This window comes from Coccinella septempunctata, chromosome 6, assembly GCF_907165205.1.
Source record: "Coccinella septempunctata chromosome 6, icCocSept1.1, whole genome shotgun sequence".
Taxonomy (NCBI): domain Eukaryota; kingdom Metazoa; phylum Arthropoda; class Insecta; order Coleoptera; family Coccinellidae; genus Coccinella; species Coccinella septempunctata.
In genome coordinates this window covers 29,685,228-29,703,791 of record NC_058194.1, presented here as the reverse complement: position 1 = coordinate 29,703,791, position 18,564 = coordinate 29,685,228, and the positions used below count along the sequence as shown (strand labels likewise).

Genomic DNA, 18,564 nt, shown 5'->3' with positions numbered 1-18,564 from the left:
AACGAAAAACATTTTAAATTTTCATAAGTCGAACTATCAAATATATAAACTGTTTTGGAAAATATACAATAATATGAGTACAACGATATAACATCATTGATTCGGCATTTGGGTGCAATTTACACGAGTAAATTTGAGTGCTTTGGAAGAAAAAACTTTGATACCCACTGAATATTGAAGCATATCTCTTTTACGTCTGTTTGTTTTGAGTTTTCGATATTTTTCTCGTTATTTCGCCTTAAATATAAATAATATCCTTCATCACCTCAAAAATAACTGACAACCAATTTCATTATGCAAAATACTTATTGATATTTCTGGATAACATTCAGAACTACATTCATTCAAGCAGAGGGATGTTTCACATGGCAGAAATGCTTCAATAAATGGCGTATAGTAACATTCATTCATGGTTTCAAAAAGGCACATCGATCTTGTACATTAGGGTAATTCTTGTCCATATTGTCGAGGGCTCATCTGGTACGAGTGGTATTTCGCTTCATAGCTTAGCAAAAAACAACCCCCATAAGCACACCATCCAATCCAAACCCTTTAAACGATCACCGACATTTATTTAAGCATTTTATATTCACAATCACACTTTTTGTGGGCAATTTTGCAGCAGGGCGTAAGGTTTGACCCCGACATGCCTCAGACCATCAGACTGGAGTTTGCTAAAAGTAACACCAAGGTTAGCAAGCCTAAACAGCAAGCTGCTAGTGCCGCCAATACGCACCCAACTCTGATGCACCCCCTCACAGGACGTAAGTACACCCCTGAACACCTCTTTTCGATGGGCATCGGCCAGGAAAAACATTTGCACCAGACCTAGTTTTATCACTACCACTTTACCTTGAAGCTTCCACTGTCAGTTGATCTAGTCGCTTGTACAGAAATTTTCCCCTTTGAAATGCACCCTGTGTTAGAGAGCAAGCGGGTTGGTCTGTCTTGTTAGGAATTCTGCGTTGGTAGCCATCACAGAAAGAAATTCATCATAATTCGGTTTAATATTGGTTGGCGCCCGAGTGCTACTCGATAATACTCAGAAGCGCCTGCCAGTATTTAATAAGGATCCATCAATTCCTAACGATTTTCCATAGGAGAAGGAGATGTGTTGCTCTGACGAGGTCAAATGAGACCGAAACCATGGTTAGCATCTGCTCTTCTTCGGTGGAATGTTCTCAATTTAGTTGTCCTGACGATGGCAAATTGGCTAGTTCAATTTATTGCCTTAAGGCAACTTCATTATTCATCAGAGTTTTCAATCAAGAGAGGGACCTAAGTTTCACTCAATTCGATGTAGAATCTTCGAATTCTACGAACTCATGTTGATGAATCGGTAAATAGTATGGTAGAAAACATAAAATTTTCATTGAAAAGGGGGGATAGGGCGATTTAGTTCAATGTTGGTTACATATGTCTGAGAGGAAAGACGAAGTTGAAAGCTTTGGCATAAAATACATCACCCAAATTTACATCTGACACTATACAGGTATTTTTATGAAGCTTTGCGTTATGCACTTCAGGCTGGCCCTTATACCCAATTGATAGCACTTTTATTCCCACGGTTTGGTATTATTCTTCAACATTTCTTTTTTGCTACAAACCATTTCAACTCAATAAACTGGTCAAAAAATCAACTTCCATTGCGTATGAACTGTCAGAAAGTAGAACCTCAGATATTCATATACTCCATTCACTTTTATTTTAGCAGTCGGTTGGCCATGGAACTTTGACACATTTCACTCTGTATAGTACGAAAAAGTGGGGTTATGACGCTTGTCAAAAAATTTTTTTGTTTTAAATCAACGCTATGTTGCCCGTTCTACGTAAAAGTTACTGTTATTAGGTATTTTATCTCTTCGGAAAATATGTGACGAACATAATTGAAGTTTATACAAAGTGTTTGAAGACATTCAAAATCCAGATATTTGCATGGAAAATATACAATATCAGTATAATATCATAATATGCACTAGCTTGAGGAGAGTTAATGTTCGTTATCTTCTTTGGCTAAAGTTTGAATACGTTACATCAGTTGTAGATTTCAGAAAAAAATCAACCCGAAGATGAAATTCATATTATGCAGTGGTTAGGAATGGGTATCTCCCGAAGGAATTAACAGATAATTGCAAGACAAAAATCATCTTGCATCAATATAAGTCAAAGGAATTAAAGGAAGTTTCAACTCAAGATTAACTTCACCTTTGAACAAAAATTTCACATGAATAAAGAATTAACAGGACAACTGTCGCGTATTTGTGGCTGTTCATCTCAATACATTGATATTATGTTAATAATAAGGTATTTATTGGTACCTTAAGACATTTGCAATGTATAGGACAAGTCAAATGAGAAATAGAAAAATCAATTTTCAGGAACTTATTCTACGATGACATTCATCGAAAATCCTGTAGTAAACTTTCCGCATTAATTCACTCAAACATAAAATTCTCAAATGCCACCACTTTTTTGGGTCTCCCAATAGAAGGAAATTCTTTGTCATCCTCTTCATCCACAATCTTTCTAATTGTGGAAATATTCAGCTGAAATATAAGTCGTTTAGATTCAGATGAAACATTATATAAATTCTCTATTCTCTTACCAGAATATGTTCGCTACCGTCTGACGTATTGTAGATTTTAGAATATGAGGGTATAACTATTTGAATTCTAAATAGAACTTCCTGAAACCCTGTCACTTTTTTCAATCACTTTCGGCATTTTTGTAATATTAATTGATATTAGTTGTGGCAACGGCGTTAACGACATTTCATGAGTGCCAACCTTACTCCGTTCTAGTTACAAAAACTTGAGGAAATTATTTCATGGCCAACCGACTGCTAAAATAAATGTGAATGCAGTATACCTTTCTTTTACGACATAAACACCACTTTGCCTGCTTAGGCAGTAAAAAGAGATTTTTAACGCCATCACGCCATTAAAATACCATCTTCAATGGCAATATCAATGTAATAATAAATAAACATAAATTTTGTCTCCTCTCTCTAAACCTTTCTGGGCAATCGAGCGAGCAGCAATGACCTATTTTTAAAATATGCAACGCAATAGCAAAGAGTTGAAGGTGAAGCATTTCTGAAGACAAGAGACTAAATCAACGAAGTGGTAGACATCCATACCTCTGGTCGACGTCATACTGATCATTTTCCACCGATTCAGTCCTTAATAACTCTTGTGTTTTTCCAGATCTGGGCACGCCGTTTTTTCCAGGGGCCCCCGAGCTATGGCACCATCCTCTGGCCTATTCTGCCACCGAGCTACCTGGGGCTGCCCTACAACATGCGACGCTAGTTCATCCGGCACTCCACCCTCAGGTTCCAGTACGTTCCTATCTTTGACTATCTACAGACAAAACTCTGGAAAGTCAGTTGCAACAAGCAAGCGCGTCCGTGCATCATCATGTTAGTGTCACCATGGTTTCTGTCTTTCCACAATGGATTTTTTGTTTTGTTGCACCATAACACAATAACGGAAACGACACAGATCGATAGTACGACAGCCCGACCATATATTACCACCGTCCGTTTTATACACTGCGCAAAAAACTTCTGAAAATCTCAAATTTATTCTACAACTGAAGGTGTTCTCAATGAGAATTATTTTTATCAGAATTAAACATGTTTATGTTATCCACTTTCTTCAATACAGATGTTTTTTCCCAGCAGGAATAAAAAAAGATGATATTAGATTTTGAATGTATTGGCTCCATTCTAAAATCAGTTTTTCTCGATCAATTCTAGTGATCAATAGTTTTTCTTTCGTTTGATTTTCTACACTCGATCGCTATGCAACGCGAAACACGCAGTTTGACCCAAGAGGAATGTGCCCAAGCGGTAGTTTTGCGAGAGGAAGGGTGGACATACACAAGAATTGCAGAAAGGTTTGGAGTTTCCCATACAAGTGTGTCCAGAATGTTGCAGCGATTCAGGAAGACAGGTATGAATGTCCGAAGACCAGGACAGGTTAGGCCAAGGGTAACAACTGCCATTCAAGAACGTTACTTGAGAGTTTCTTCGTTGAGACAACGGTTTGCAACCGCTCGCCTCCTTCAAATTCACCTTGAGCAAACTCATGAGCTGCAAATTAGCACTCAGACATTAAGAAATCGCCTCAGAGAATATGATTTAAGGCCTCGTGTCGCGGCAAGAGGCCTAGCTCTTACCCCAGCCCATCGAAGGGTGCGTTTGGATTTTGCGAGAGAGCATATCCATTGGGAAGAGGCCGATTGGGAAAGAGTTCTCTTCACAGATGAGTCTAAATTCTGCCTCTACCATTGTGATCGACGTTCCCTTGTATACAGACGTCCACATGAAAGATATGCTCAGTGCAATTTCCTGAATACTACTGGTTTCGGGGGAGGATCGATTATGGTATGTGGTGGAATATCTTTGACTGCTCGCACAGACCTAGTGGTCGTTGATAATGGAGCTATGAATGCTGATAAGTATATAAGGAACATTCTTGAAGAGCATGTAGTGCCATTTGCCCCATACATTGGTGAAATTTTCATTTTTATGAACGATAATGCCAGACCCCATCGTGCGCGCATCGTTCAGAAGTACCTTGAAGAGGTTGAAGTCTCTCGAATGGAATGGCCACCAAGAAGTCCAGATCTCAATCCGATTGAGCAGGTTTGGGACAACCTCAATAGAAGTCTGAGAAGTTCAGAAAATCATCTAGCTACTCCTAATGACTTAGGAATCCAACACGGAGAAATCTGGGAACGATTAGATCAGAACATTTTAAGATCACTCATTTTGAGTATGAACCGTCGTTGCCGAGCTGTAATTAACGCAAGGGGTGGAAATACCTAGTATTAAATCACTTATCAGCATTTCAGTATTTAGAAAATTGTTCATTTTTCTTCTTTCACGTAAAATTCGGTGAAATCCTGAATTTTTCTTCCATTTAATGTGTCTTGTTTCGTTCAAAACCTTCCCGAGAGAACATAAAAAATGAGTTATAAAGTCAATGTAGAGTTAACTTTCATTAAAATTGAGATTTTCAGAATGTGCGTTAATTTTTTTGCGCAGTGTATTATTAACGCACAGACCTCGTTCTTCCACGTCGTAGGTATCGAGCGTGAAGAAAATCTAGGGTGACTTCTGTAAAATTGGACGTGCGAGATTGACGGTTGTCTAATGACAATACCCTGCCTTCTACGTTCGTGAAGGACATTTCGAATAGGGTTTGGCCCGAGCTGGTCATACTATGGCGTCAGACAAGTCAAAGGAGGCTTAGCTCTTTCTAAGTGAAATACACTGTTAACCTACTATTTCAGGCAACAATAAGCAAGACTGCTTAAGAGCGATAACATTGTAGAGAAAACAACAAAGTAAATATTCGACCTTGTCCAGTCAGTGTGTTGTGAAGTAGGGCTTCAGTCGTGTAGTTAGCCGATCTTGTGCGAGTGTAGCTCTTGCACTTGGATCCCCATGAGCAAATGCAGCACTTCAACTAGTACGACAGCAATTTCATGCTTTACTAACTGTATTTTGCGAAACCAGGAAATATTCATAATTCGTTTTATTTAGCTGCTTTTTACTGTTCAATTCACTTTCCTATCGTCTCGATAAAAGAGTAAACGTCATCTTACACGATGACTAAGTGCATATTCAGTTTAACGCTTCTTGTCCCACACATTTTATAGCATATTTCATGGATGTTTGAAGGAATGGCAGATATATCATAAAAATCGTGAAATAATTCGTATTTGGATACTTCGGTCGTTCAATAAATCAGGTATTATATCGTATTGGCGGCGATGAAATTGCCACAATGTTCCAGGGGATTGATATATTGCCAATGATATTTCATCCGAACAACTTTTTCATGTTTGGAAATACGGATCTGTGTCTTTCGAATGTTCGGTACTGGTTTTATACGATCAAAACGGCGGTAATTGAATTGAAAGAGTTCGACAAAACGAGAAAAAAAATTCGTTGGGTTATATTAATCGATTGAAGGTAGAATTGGAATTACTTGGTTTAGCTCGAAAAAATTGATGAATTGGAAGAAAAGGAGGGATAAAGGGGTAGCATTTGTTGTAAAAAATAATATTTACGCCACTTGACATACACACAACATATACCCAAGTTTTGTTTGACGTCTACCCTGTCAGTAAATTGTGACCACAGGGCTTAACATGAAGATAATAAATTCCCTAAAAATCTGTAACAATTTGCTGACTGGATAACTAAGTCTCCCACATCCGAACCAAAAATAGCTTGCAAATTCCTCAGTCCCATCTATACTCCATTCACTTTTATTTTAGCACTCGGTTGGCCATGGAAATTTGACACATTCCACTCTGTATAGTACGAAAATGTGGGGTTATGAAGCTTATCGAAACATTTTTGGGTTTTAAATCAACCCTATATGTTGCCCGTTCTACGTAAAAGTTTCTGTTATTACGTATTTTATCACAATGTCGAATCTCTTCGGAAAATATGTGACAAACATAATTCAGGTTTATGAAAACTAATTTGAGGCATACCAAATCCAGTTATTTGCATGGAAAATACAAGAGATCAGTATAATATCATAATATGCACTAGCTTGAGGAGAGTTAATGTTCGTTATCTTCTTTGGCTGAAGTTTGAATACGTTACATCAGTTGTAGATTTCAAAAATATTAACCCGAAGATGAAATGCATATGATGCAGTGGTTGGGAATGGGTATCTCCCGAAGGAATTAACAGATAATTACTAGAATGTTAAATTCTCCAACAATAATCATCTTGCATCAATATAAGTAAAAGGAATTAAAGGAAGTTTCAAGTCAAGATGAACTTCATCTTTGAACAAAAATTCCACATGAATAAACAAAACAGGACAACTGGCGCGTATTTGTGGCTGTTCATCTTAATACATTGATATAATAATAATAATAAGGTATTTATTGGTACCTTAAGACATTTACAATGTATAGGAAAAATCAAATGAAAAATAGAAAAATCAATTTTCGGGAACTTATTCCACGATGACATTCATCGAAAATCCTGTTGTAAACTTTTCGCATTAATTCACTCAAACATAAAATTCTCAAATGCCGCCACATTTTTAGGTCTCCAATAGAAGGAAATTCTTTGTCATCCTCTTCGTTCACAATATTTCTGATTGTGGAAATATTCAGCTGAAATATAAGTCGTTAAGATTCAGATGAAACATTATATAAATTCTCTATTCTCTTACCAGAATATGTTCGCTACCGTCTGACGTATTGTGGATTTTAGAATATCAGGGTATAACTATTTGAATGAGCGGATCTGAATTCTAAATAGCACTTCCTGAAACCGTGTCTCTTTTTTCAATCACTTTCGGCATTTTCGTAATAAAAATTGATATTAGTTGTGGCAACGGCGTTATGACATTAACGACATTTCATGAGTGCCAACCTTACTGTTTTCTAGTTACAAAACTTGAGAAAATTATTTCATGGCCAACCGACTGCCAAAATAAATGTGAATGGAGTTATATGTGAAGACGCATCCTACAAACACGAATATTTTCAGCATTCGATGTCGTTACCGCCACCAACAGCGCTGACCTCGGTGCATGCCTCTCTGCCACACTTTTTACCAAGTCCTGCCTTGGCTTCTCCCGTGGGATCGTCATCATCCCAGCCTGGAATGGGAGTAAGCAATCCGCCCTGCTCCACGCTCTTCGTGGCTAATTTGGGCCAGTTTGTGTCGGAGCACGAGCTCAAGGAAATTTTCGCGAGGTGAGTACCAACCAGATCCTTTTTTTTTCCCACCAAAATGCACACAGCAGAGTTTTATCCAGCGTTCCAGACGAATGCGGGCTCAAGTCAGCTAGAGGCTGCTGCAGGGGCAACCTAGCGAGATATGAATCACTACGTGGTGATGATGTGATGAAATGGTCTCTAAGGAGGACTGCTTGCCGTTTCGTTAAATAGTACAAAATATATCGACCCGGGTCATTTTACTGACTAATTTGAGGTCGTAGATCAGGAATATGCAACTATATTTTTTTAGGATCAGTATTTTGGGAAATAAATCACTATACAGTTTTTTCTTGAATTATATGTGTAGGCATAGGGCCAGCAGAATCTTAAGCTGATGCGGGTGGCCTATACATTTCTGAGTTTACCTCGTGATAAAACTACGATATTTCCATTTTCAGGATCTAGATATGATTATTTTTTAGTACTAAATCATTCACAGTCATGTGATCAAATTGAAGTATCGATTCATGAGTCTGGCTAGAGTGAACTCATTCGTCTGGAATGCTTAAATGTTGTATTTTCAATGTGAGCTCTAACAATCACACAGTAGGTAATATTCTGTTCATATTCCATGCAAATGCATGAATTTACACATATTCATAGTACAATAATCGAGAGAATGGATAAGTTGTATATCTATTCGATTATAATCATATATCTACCATCTACATTATTTTTGGAGTTTTACATAGTACTCACATATGGAAACAATATCATTTGTTTTCAGTTGGTTTGGTTACAAAATTCAAACGGTTGCAACTTAGTATCATTGTTATCATCTCTAAAAGAGATCACTTATATCTCTGGAAGGGATCACTCACTATATCTCTGGAAAAGATCATTTATATCTCTGGAAGAGATCATTTATATCTCTGGAAGATATCACTCATATCTCTGGAAGATACCAGTTATATCTCTGGAAGATACCAGTTATATCTCTGAAAGATACCAGTTATATCTCTGGATGATACGACTTATATCTCTGGAAGATACCAGTTATATCTCTGGAAGATACCAGTTATATCTCTGGATGATACCAGTTATATCTCTGGAAGATAACAGTTATATCTCTGGAAGATACCAGTTATATCTCTGGAAGATACCAGTTATATCTCTGGAAGATACCAGTTATATCTCTGGATGATACGACTTATATCTCTGGAAGAAATCACAACTTCATATTTATCGACTATCAATTAAAATTGCTTTCCTTGAGCAGGTATTCGAATTCCTTTCTGATAACTTCAAAATATTTCAAGTTATACTAAGGTACTTCAAATAAATGTTTGGTAAATAAGTAATGAAAAAAATCACAAAATATGAAATGCCCAAGAACAAAGACACAAAGTGAAATGAAACTGAGTTGCAACCCTTGATCTATCAAATGGAAAGACAATGTAAAAAGTGATTTTCAGGTCCACCTTTCAGATTTATTTTTTTTTTTTCGAAAATCAGCAATGTTCGCTTCTTTCTATTAACCGGAGCAATTTCACGGTTCGTCCCCTATTTTGTTGAAACCTCCACCCAGCACCGACAACAAAACAAAACCGATTATTCAACAAATCTTAGATAGAAGTAGCCACTTTTTTCACCCACCTTCACCATCACTGAGTAGCACATTTGGTGTTCTTGTTGCACAGCTTCCCTGGCTTCTGTCGCCTGCGCATGCACAGCAAGGGAGATTACCCAGTCGTCTTCATGGAATACCAAGACGCTAACCACGCATCGCGAGTCATGGCCGCTCTCCAAGGCTCCTTTCTGATCTCTTCGGATCGTGGCCCCATTCGAATTGAGTACGCCAAAAGTCGTATGGCTGGAGAGGTCGGTCTTAAAATCACCTTTTACATTTGCATTGCTTCTTTTTGATCTGTAGCTGTGCATTACCGCCTTTTCCTGACCCAGAAATCCGACAGGTTTACCCCCTTCGACCATATTACACTCTTAGCAAGCTTTGTGGTTTGTCAAGTAAGAACAACCAAATACCAGAGCCACTGAGAGCACTGAGACGTTAATAACAGTAGAAGCCATTTTTTCAAAATGGACCCAACTAATTTTATATCAATCGCTGGAGAAAGATCAGCTTTTCTCGAAGGAGTACGGCAAGCACTAGTGCATTCGAATTAGGCAGTATTATCTGGTGATTCCTTCACCTAACTGAAGAAGCTATTCATCCTGATGAAAGTCGTGTAATTTAGTTTTCTTGGTTTTCTTCAATTCTCTTCCTTGTGAGTGTTACTTTTCTCATATTTTTTCCTTCTTTGTATCGATTTATTATTGCTTGAATGAAATTATTCTCCATTTGTTTCTTTTCATTTCCATCTTTTTAATTTCTTAACCAGAAATCTATGTTTTCGTAAGACTTTTATCCACTCATTTCCTAATAAATATTTGTGGTGTCTTATTTTAATTTTAGTTCATTTTCTGATTGAATTGTTGAATCGTACCATGTTCAGATAAACATAATAATGAGTTATACCTAGATACTTCACTGATTTCCTGGTCACGAAAGGGCTTTGCATAACGTCTGTATTTGTGATCGGTTTCAGATAACAAAATTGAGTGATATCATGCGGGCTGTATCTGAGCAGAAAAATTATATAAAATACCCACCCTTGAATTTCTTCGTGCCTATTCATTCACACCCTGTATAATGTAGGTAATATAATTAAATCAATAATCACATGGACAGTATTCACTGAAAATTATCACTCGATTTTGTCTCGCTTGAATTGATAAGTCAGTACAATGAAAAAATTTTGTTGGCAGGGAGCAACAAAGGGAGAAGAAAATGGACAATCTTAATACATACATGCAACTGAGCACTTGACAGCGAACCATGATTGTGGCAGGACACACCGGTTGAATTTGATGGGCCAGAAATTCAACTGTACGATGTACTTATCTCTGCAATTAATTCTTGAACGTATATTATTAATCTCCTTTGAATTTTTCGAATGGAAAAAATTATTTGCTTATCGATAGGAACCAATTTAATGAAAACTTCTCAACTTTGTGAGGTATGTTACCTGAATTATAGAAAATTATAAAGGAGGACTTCTTGGAATTGAAAACGGTGTATCGAGCTTTCTGAATTTTTATTTTGGGCTCGCTCTTTTCAACTAATGTACTTTTGCTGGTTTAAGCCCTTTAAAAATATTTACGAATGATGATTGATAGAAACAAACCAAAGGTGCCCTAACTTAAGTTATAGATTGTAACTAATATTGTACCCTTTTTGATTAGTATTATTTGTGTATGTATTTTTAACATTCCTAGCAATTCTGGGATATTTCAGTTTATTTGTGTTGGTTTTATTTTGTGTTGTGGCAACTTCAAAAAATTTATTCATAAAAAAATTGACGTTAATTCGCCGATTTACAATCAATCGTAAATGTCAAATTTTTGGTCACTGCGCAAAATATGACCAACATCCATCTAGTTAGTCCTAGACAGAATGTTATATGGTTATCTAGTTATTGATAAGACATAGCTAATAAGCTTTTCGAACAGTCAAATTGAATTTTATTAGAAGAAATATTTATAACGATATCATCGATAAACCTTTCGAATACCTATACAAACATAATGAAATTATTATGAAAAATTCGTTCAAGTAATACAATAATTTCAGTAGGAGCTTCAGCTTATATTGGAATCTGCATTTGTTGAATCGCAATATTGTATATTACATGAGATGAATTATCTAGGGTAAGTCGTATGATTTATTTCATTTTCTGACATTCTCTCTTTGTTCTAAAAGAATATTAGATTTAAGAATCCAAAGTTATTAACGAAGTACAACAGAATAAGTTTTTTCGCATTTACAAAAAATTATTTTAAGTGCATAAGATTCAAAACCAAATATTTCTAACCTTACCCAGCGTATTTTGTGATAATTTCACTGTTAACATTTGCATGAAACATTTTTCAACTCGATATTATTCGTTCATATTTTATGTACCCATATTGTGAAACAACTACATGGAAATAATAGCCATTCGATTCGAAATGATTTAAAATTATACAAATTCATATACATATCTAATATGTCATTGCGAAGTATACTTTTTGATAAAAACTATTTGGACCTCCACGAGTGGGTCCGTATTTGCAATGATAGTCTAATATAGGTACATAAGTTATTCACCAAAGGTTAATTTTAAAAAATTTCTGTTTTTGAGGGGGGAACGATTTAAAAGAATCAATCGATAATTCAAACCATCAGATGGGTATTTTTTACGTCAATATCAACGTTCTCCCCGTGAAAGCAGGGAATGAAATAAATAATAATTATTTTTATAAAATTTTCAAATACCTATTTTCAAAATAACCAAAGTTACAAATGGGTTCAAGAATCCTTAGAATTTAGGGGACAATTGATCACTATCTTATTATCGGGTTTGTGTTGTTATAGATGTGTTAAATTATTGTCTTTGATTCTATTTATTATTTATTAGATTTTTTTTGTTGAGAACCAATGTTTGATCAATGGTCCTCCGATCAATTTTTACTGAGACTTAATTGGTAAATTTGAAGTAGTGCTTTTTGTGTGAAGTAAATGTGATATATCTATGAAATATCAAAGTAGATGTATTCTGTCTAAGTCATTCCAAGATTTTAATCGATTTGATTCCTGCTAAGAAGAAACAGATGTTGAAAATGAATTAAGGAAATTCTTTTGCACGGAACGTTATCAAATTTGTCGAATGACATATATTTTTGATTCAATTGTGATCTCAATACATTGCCTTATTTTTCATAATATGTAAAAATATAATTGTATGATAGTAAAACTAAATTTTTTCCATTATATAGTTCGAAGGATTAATTGGAAAACTTAGTATTCTACCAGTGTTTCTACTTTTTATATGAAGATAACAATATTTTCGGACAAAAAGGTCTGTTATTTTCAAGAAATCAAATTTGAAAGATTAAAAATTCTCCTCTACTTCATTAAAATTGAATTAATTACACGACCAATTCAGTTTGGTAACGTTCCGCAAAAACTTCAGAATAGTTACTCAATCTATCATCAGTAAAAAAGGATCAATTGATTATGATCTTGGAAAATTATATGCAGATTGATACGGTTTCATTCTTTAACAGGTAACATGTTTTCTTGAATTCGAGAAATCAACTTGAGTAACATAAAAACCACAAGGCATGATACTGGTATAGCCCCTCTACTAACTCAACCTAATCTTACTTAACCTAAACTAATCTTACCGAGCCCAACCTAATCTAATCTTTCATAACCTGAACTAACCTTACCGTGCCCAACCTAACCTAATCTTACATAACCTAAACTAATCTTACCGAGCCCAACCTAACCTAATCTTTCATAACCTAAACTAACCTTACCGTGCCCAACCTAACCTTATCTTACATAACCTAAACTAACCTTACCGAGCCCAACCTAACCTAACCTTACATGAAAACATCCGTTACCTGTTACCGCAATGATCTCGTTCTGCGTGTTGTTTCCGTCCAATGCATGTCGATTATAGGCATGCGCAGCAGATCACCGAGTCTGCGCGGGTAGGGTGGTTGCCGTTCAGGGTGATCAGGCCGGTTCTTGTATATTACCGGCGAATTGTCTTTGGGGACTATTAGAAAACATATCAACTTAATTCTTACGGAATGAAATTATAATAATTACCTCTTATGCAATCCGACCTTTGAATGTTGTGTTGTGTTTATATGTTCATAATTATTACCAACAAAAAAAAATGAATGAAAAATAGTTCCATCGTTTTGAGTCAATTAGGTATCTATTATGTGTTTGACTACTATATAGCGTGGAGTTGAAATTAGATTGACTGAACTCGGTATCAAGCAGGCTATGATTGACGACTATAACTCGCTTCAATTACTCGACAGATGCTGGAAAATTCGTCAAGAGATTTCCATAACGCTGTAGGCAAGAACACTCTCACATTTTTTTAGAAAATTTCGCTCAAAACCAGTCGGCCACTGCATTATATGTAAAAAATACTAGATGAAGCAGGTTTTGAAGGACGTTGAGCAGTTTGGTGTTGGTCCACCCACATTATTGTTCTGCATGTGGTCATCTCAATGCAAAATTTTCCTTAGTCCAAAGACTTTTCACATACGCCTCACAGTGAAGGTTTATCTTGCAGCTGTTACCAACGAATTGATATAAAGATGCCATGTTCACACAAAATTTGAAGGTTTATAATCTATCCAAAGTACATTGAACGACCTATAGGAAGTACTAAAACGCGTCTGTTCTCTGAATGTTTAGCCGTTTCTATTATGGAAGCGGCTAAACTGCATGATGCATTGCCACTTAGCATCAGCTTTTGCATATTTTTTAGGATGCTGCATGTCAGGAATAAAAAAGATATTGAGATGATCAAAAATGATTTGGGTGAAAACACCGTCTTGAGTAGAACTGACACCATATCATTCAGATTTCGAAAGCTGTTTCTAGTGTCTGTATACTGAAGTACAGATGACTGTTTTTACCAAATTTGTTATCGTCATTTCGAAATGAGCGACGAGTTAAATGACCAAAAGAGAGTTCTGTGAAGAAGGGTATAAGTAGGATGATCGATTCGAAGCTTCTGGGTGGTGAAAAACGATGGAATATAGCTTTGTGATATAACTTTTCACTGTTGAACTAGCCACAGTCGCCTTCTCTGCTTTAGGTAAATAGGTTGTAAACACCACTTTCTAAACATATCATGATCTGTGCCCCTTGTCAAGTGACATCTTAAATTTTAGCAAATAATTTCATATAATATTTGATAATATTTAAACAATATCAATTTACATAACTTTAAATGAAAAAAATATATTATGGAGTAACGATTCTTTTGACACGTGAAATATCTATATATTATACTGTATTAGGTATAAGAATTTCTATAGGTGTATTATAGCAGCGTACACCCGTAAAGCAATCGGTGGGGCTTTAAGTCCCTTGCCTAGCCTTAGTAGTCCTGTCTGAGAACAGGGGAGTGCATATCTTTACTGTAATATTGATTCATCAGTAGAAATCGTGAATTAGTTTACTTAATGTAACGTGTTGAATTGTTGGTTTAGATAAATAAGTACAGTCGAGAAGCTATGAAACCTACACTGTTCACGATGGAATAGTTATTGTTGATACTAGTCAGATATTTGTATAACCCAACCTACCATCTTGCCCTGATTTTCGTAATAAGCATTCCATACAAAGATTGTATTACCTGACAACGTACTTAGTTATAAAATTGTATAGGGTCCAAATGATGGGAAATAAATATGTAATGTAACTTTGAATTTGTCTATTTTTATTCACCCTCATCCTTAACCCTTTCAGTACGTCTTCAAATCCCTTTAGAATAAAAAGCTTGACCTATGACACTACACATCTGTGGATCTTTTAAACAGAGTTGCATTCAGCCAAAGTACCCAATTTTCCGAATATCATAGAAATTTTTCATTTTTGAACATCAAATTACTCGAAAACGGCGCATTATACGAGAAAATATGAAGTATACTGTTATTTCAGAAAACGTTCATTAGATAATGTCCAACTAAGTTTCAAGAGTTGGGTTCTTTGAATTTTTGGTATTTTTATGGTACGTAATGGTCATAATGAGAAAACTGGAAGACGCGGATGATATCTTGTGTTCGAAAAAGATTAATCAAATAAATGAAAAACTATATTCGGAAATTCATTTCATTCGATAAAACCGTTTGTGAGATAGAACTAAAAATAACATTTTTTAAGGTTTTTCAACAGCCTGTATCTTTAAAACCTAGCCGATTCATATTTGTATGAGTCAAAGGCTCACCCTGTATACAGTACACCACGGTGCGCCAGCTAGTGTCGATTTTTGTATACTTCATTCAACTTTATTTTAGCAGTCGGCTGGCCATGGAAATTTGACACATTTCACTCTGTATAGTACGAAAATGTGGGGTTATGAAGCTTGTCAAAACATTTTTGGGTTTTAAATCAACGCTATGTTGCCCGTTCTACGTAAAAGTTTCTGTTATTACGTATTTTATCACAATGTCGAATCTCTTCGGAAAATATCTGACGAACATAATTGAAGTTTATACAAACTGATTGAAGGCATACCAAATCCAGTTATTTGCATGGAAAATACAAGAGATCAGTATAATATCATAATATGCACTAGCTTGAGGAGAGTTAATGTTCGTTATCTTCTTTGGCTTACATCATTTGTAGATTTCAAAAATATTAACCCGAAGATGAAATGCATATGATGCAGTGATAATTACAAGAATGTTAAATTTTTCAATAAAAATCATCTTGCATCAACATAAGTAAAAGGAGTTGAAGGAAGTTTCAAGTTAAGATGCAACTTCACCGTTGAACAAAAATTTCACATGAATAAACAGTAACAGGGCAACTTGCGCGTATTTGTGGCTATTCATCTTAATACATTGATGTAATTATAATAATTAGGTATTTATTAGTACCTTGAGACATTTACATTGTATAGGTCAAGTCAAATGAAAAACAGAAAAATCCATTTTAGGGAACTCATTCTCCGATGACATTTATCGAAAATCCTGTAGTTAACTTTTCGCATTAATTCACTCAAACATAAAATTCCCAAATGCCACCACTTTTTTGGGTCTCCCAATAGAAGGAAATTCTTTGACATACTCTTCATTCATAATCTTTCTGATTGTGGAAATATTCAGCTGAAATATAAGTCGTTTAGATTCAGATGAAACATTATATAAATTCTCTTACCTTGAATATGTTCGCTACCGTCTGACTTATTGTGGATTTTGGAATATCAGGGTATAACTATTTGAATGAGCGGACCTGAATTCTAAATAGCACTTCCTGAAACCCTGTCTCTTTTTTCAATCACTTTCGGCATTTTCGAATTTTCGTAATAAAAATTGATATTAGTTGTGGCAACGGTGTTATGACATTAACGACATTTCATGAGTGCCAACCTAACTTCGTTCTAGTTACAAAAACTTGAGAAAATTATTTCATGGCCAACCGACTGCTAAAATATATTTGAATGAAGTATAACTAGTGTTAGTAGTTGTTTTCTCACATCAAGAATCAGAGGGATGTTTGGAATTTTTAAGTGTTTTTATGAACTCGTTAAGCGCAGTGCTTTTGGCGGTTGTGAATTCTCTGGATCAAAGCCAGTTAATTTAATCCAAGGATCTTCTGATCCACTTTGAAAGTATATTCTCTTGAATCTTTTGAGAATGAGGCAAAAAAGAGGGGGAATGAATTAGATCAGATTTCCAAACCAATTTTAATTATACCTTTTCTGAACAACTACATTTTCATAGTTAAAATTATTAAAAATTTAATATCACAGATTCAACACAAGAAGATAAAACAGTATTTTTACTGAACTAGAAAAATATTTCTCTGACCACTACACTTTTACATAATATACAATTGTAACATCAAAAATGATGCTTAATTCTATTTTTATTGTAACATTCTAAGCTACACAGAGGTACACCAGTAACGGAACAAGCGTATTTTCTCAGATTTCCACATTCCATGCCGCAATATTTAGGAGCAGGAATTTTTGCCACTTGATTTTCTTTCAAAGGAAATTCATTTTCTGGAAAGAACAAACTAGTTGAATTCAGATTTTGTTTATACGAAATAACAGGTGCGACAGTCTTGGTGGTCTTGTTTCTTGGGTATTTCGATATCTTGGAATCTTGCTTTTTGAGTAGACGTTCCATCGTTTTTTTCTTATCTTTTTCCCTCTTTTCATCGGCCAGCTGCTTACGCTTCTGGGACTTGATGGCAGCTTTTTGAATTGCCTCAGCAGTCATAACTTTTTCCTTGAACAAAAACAAAACGTGTAGATCTTTCCTCAGTTGAATTGTTTTCAGTTACCTTGTATCCCGTAGGCAAAGACATCAGAGTAGGAATACTTTGAGTGCTGCCTTCACTACCTCTATCATAAATTGCTCTTTGTCGTGCAGTCATCAAGGAGGGATCTTTCGGCTTAATTTTTTGCAATTCGTCATCAACATCCTCCAACTTCCCAGATTCAATTGCTGTTAACCATCTTTCTTCGTCACTAGATCCACTCTCCCGTCTTCTCCTTCTCTTATTAGAACCAGCCTTAGGTTTCGCTGTACTAGTGGAGGGTAGATCCTCTATAGAAGTGAATTCATAATTAGGGGAGCCAATTTAGAAGACAATTCTTAAGAATTGAACCGATACTCTGAAAAGTATCCACTTACCCATGTTTATTGTGTGGTGTTGATTTATACAAATTGACGACTTGAATTCATAAATTCATCAAATTATTTGTTTTGTTTGGATGTTTTGATTATTTCGTATTTAGGTTAGGTAGGTTAGAAACCCTCGCTCTGTGACCCTTTTGACCTAACTTCTATGATCAACCACTGCTATTATTCATCATACATTGCCTTGAATTGTGTGTTGTCTGCGAAAGATTAAAGTGGCGCACTTAATTCCTTTCGAAAAAAAATATTATCGTGCGCAAGACGGTCTAGCTAAGTCTTCCCATTTGAGATTTTTAAATACATTACAAAATGGCACCAAATCTTTGAAATATTAGTGTCTTTCAGGAGAATAGTATAACATACAACGAACATATCATGAGTATTGCATAATTTGACCAAACTTGACATCGTCTTGACCAGTTAATAATGGCTCATTACTCATTAAGGGATTGATAAATGTTATAATGCTCAAGGAAACAACCATATTATGATCACAGTATGCATCGATCGTGGATAACAAATAAAATTAAGATCTGATTAGTCTGTCAGACTGTCAGATTTGAT

The 18,564-nt window shown here is 35.5% G+C and overlaps 2 protein-coding genes across 4 annotated transcripts in view; one reads left to right on the top strand and one right to left on the bottom strand.

The window, feature by feature from the left end:
- LOC123315443 (protein couch potato) overlaps positions 1–12,410 on the top strand; it is a 91,174-nt gene extending 78,764 nt beyond the window's left edge. The window contains exons 5-8 of one of the 3 annotated variants that reach the window (XM_044901135.1): positions 626–764; positions 3,207–3,340; positions 7,535–7,743; positions 10,534–12,410. In XM_044901135.1, the coding sequence (XP_044757070.1) occupies positions 626–764; positions 3,207–3,340; positions 7,535–7,743; positions 10,534–10,594 (543 nt within the window). In that variant the 3' untranslated portion in view covers positions 10,595–12,410. Of the gene's footprint in view, positions 1–622; positions 765–3,206; positions 3,341–7,534; positions 7,744–9,407; positions 9,714–10,533 lie in introns of those variants that run through there. The other 2 variants (XM_044901134.1, XM_044901137.1) reach the window with 2 other exon arrangements.
- A 4,612-nt stretch (positions 12,411–17,022) lies between these two features.
- LOC123315709 (INO80 complex subunit B) lies at positions 17,023–18,138 on the bottom strand. Its single transcript, XM_044901538.1, has 3 exons — positions 17,995–18,138; positions 17,642–17,907; positions 17,023–17,586 (listed from the first exon to the last, which is right to left on the bottom strand). The coding sequence occupies exons 1-3, from the start codon at positions 17,996–17,998 to the stop codon at positions 17,194–17,196; spliced, it is 663 nt and encodes a 220-aa protein (XP_044757473.1). The 5' UTR covers positions 17,999–18,138; the 3' UTR covers positions 17,023–17,193.
- Positions 18,139–18,564: the final 426 nt, after the last annotated feature.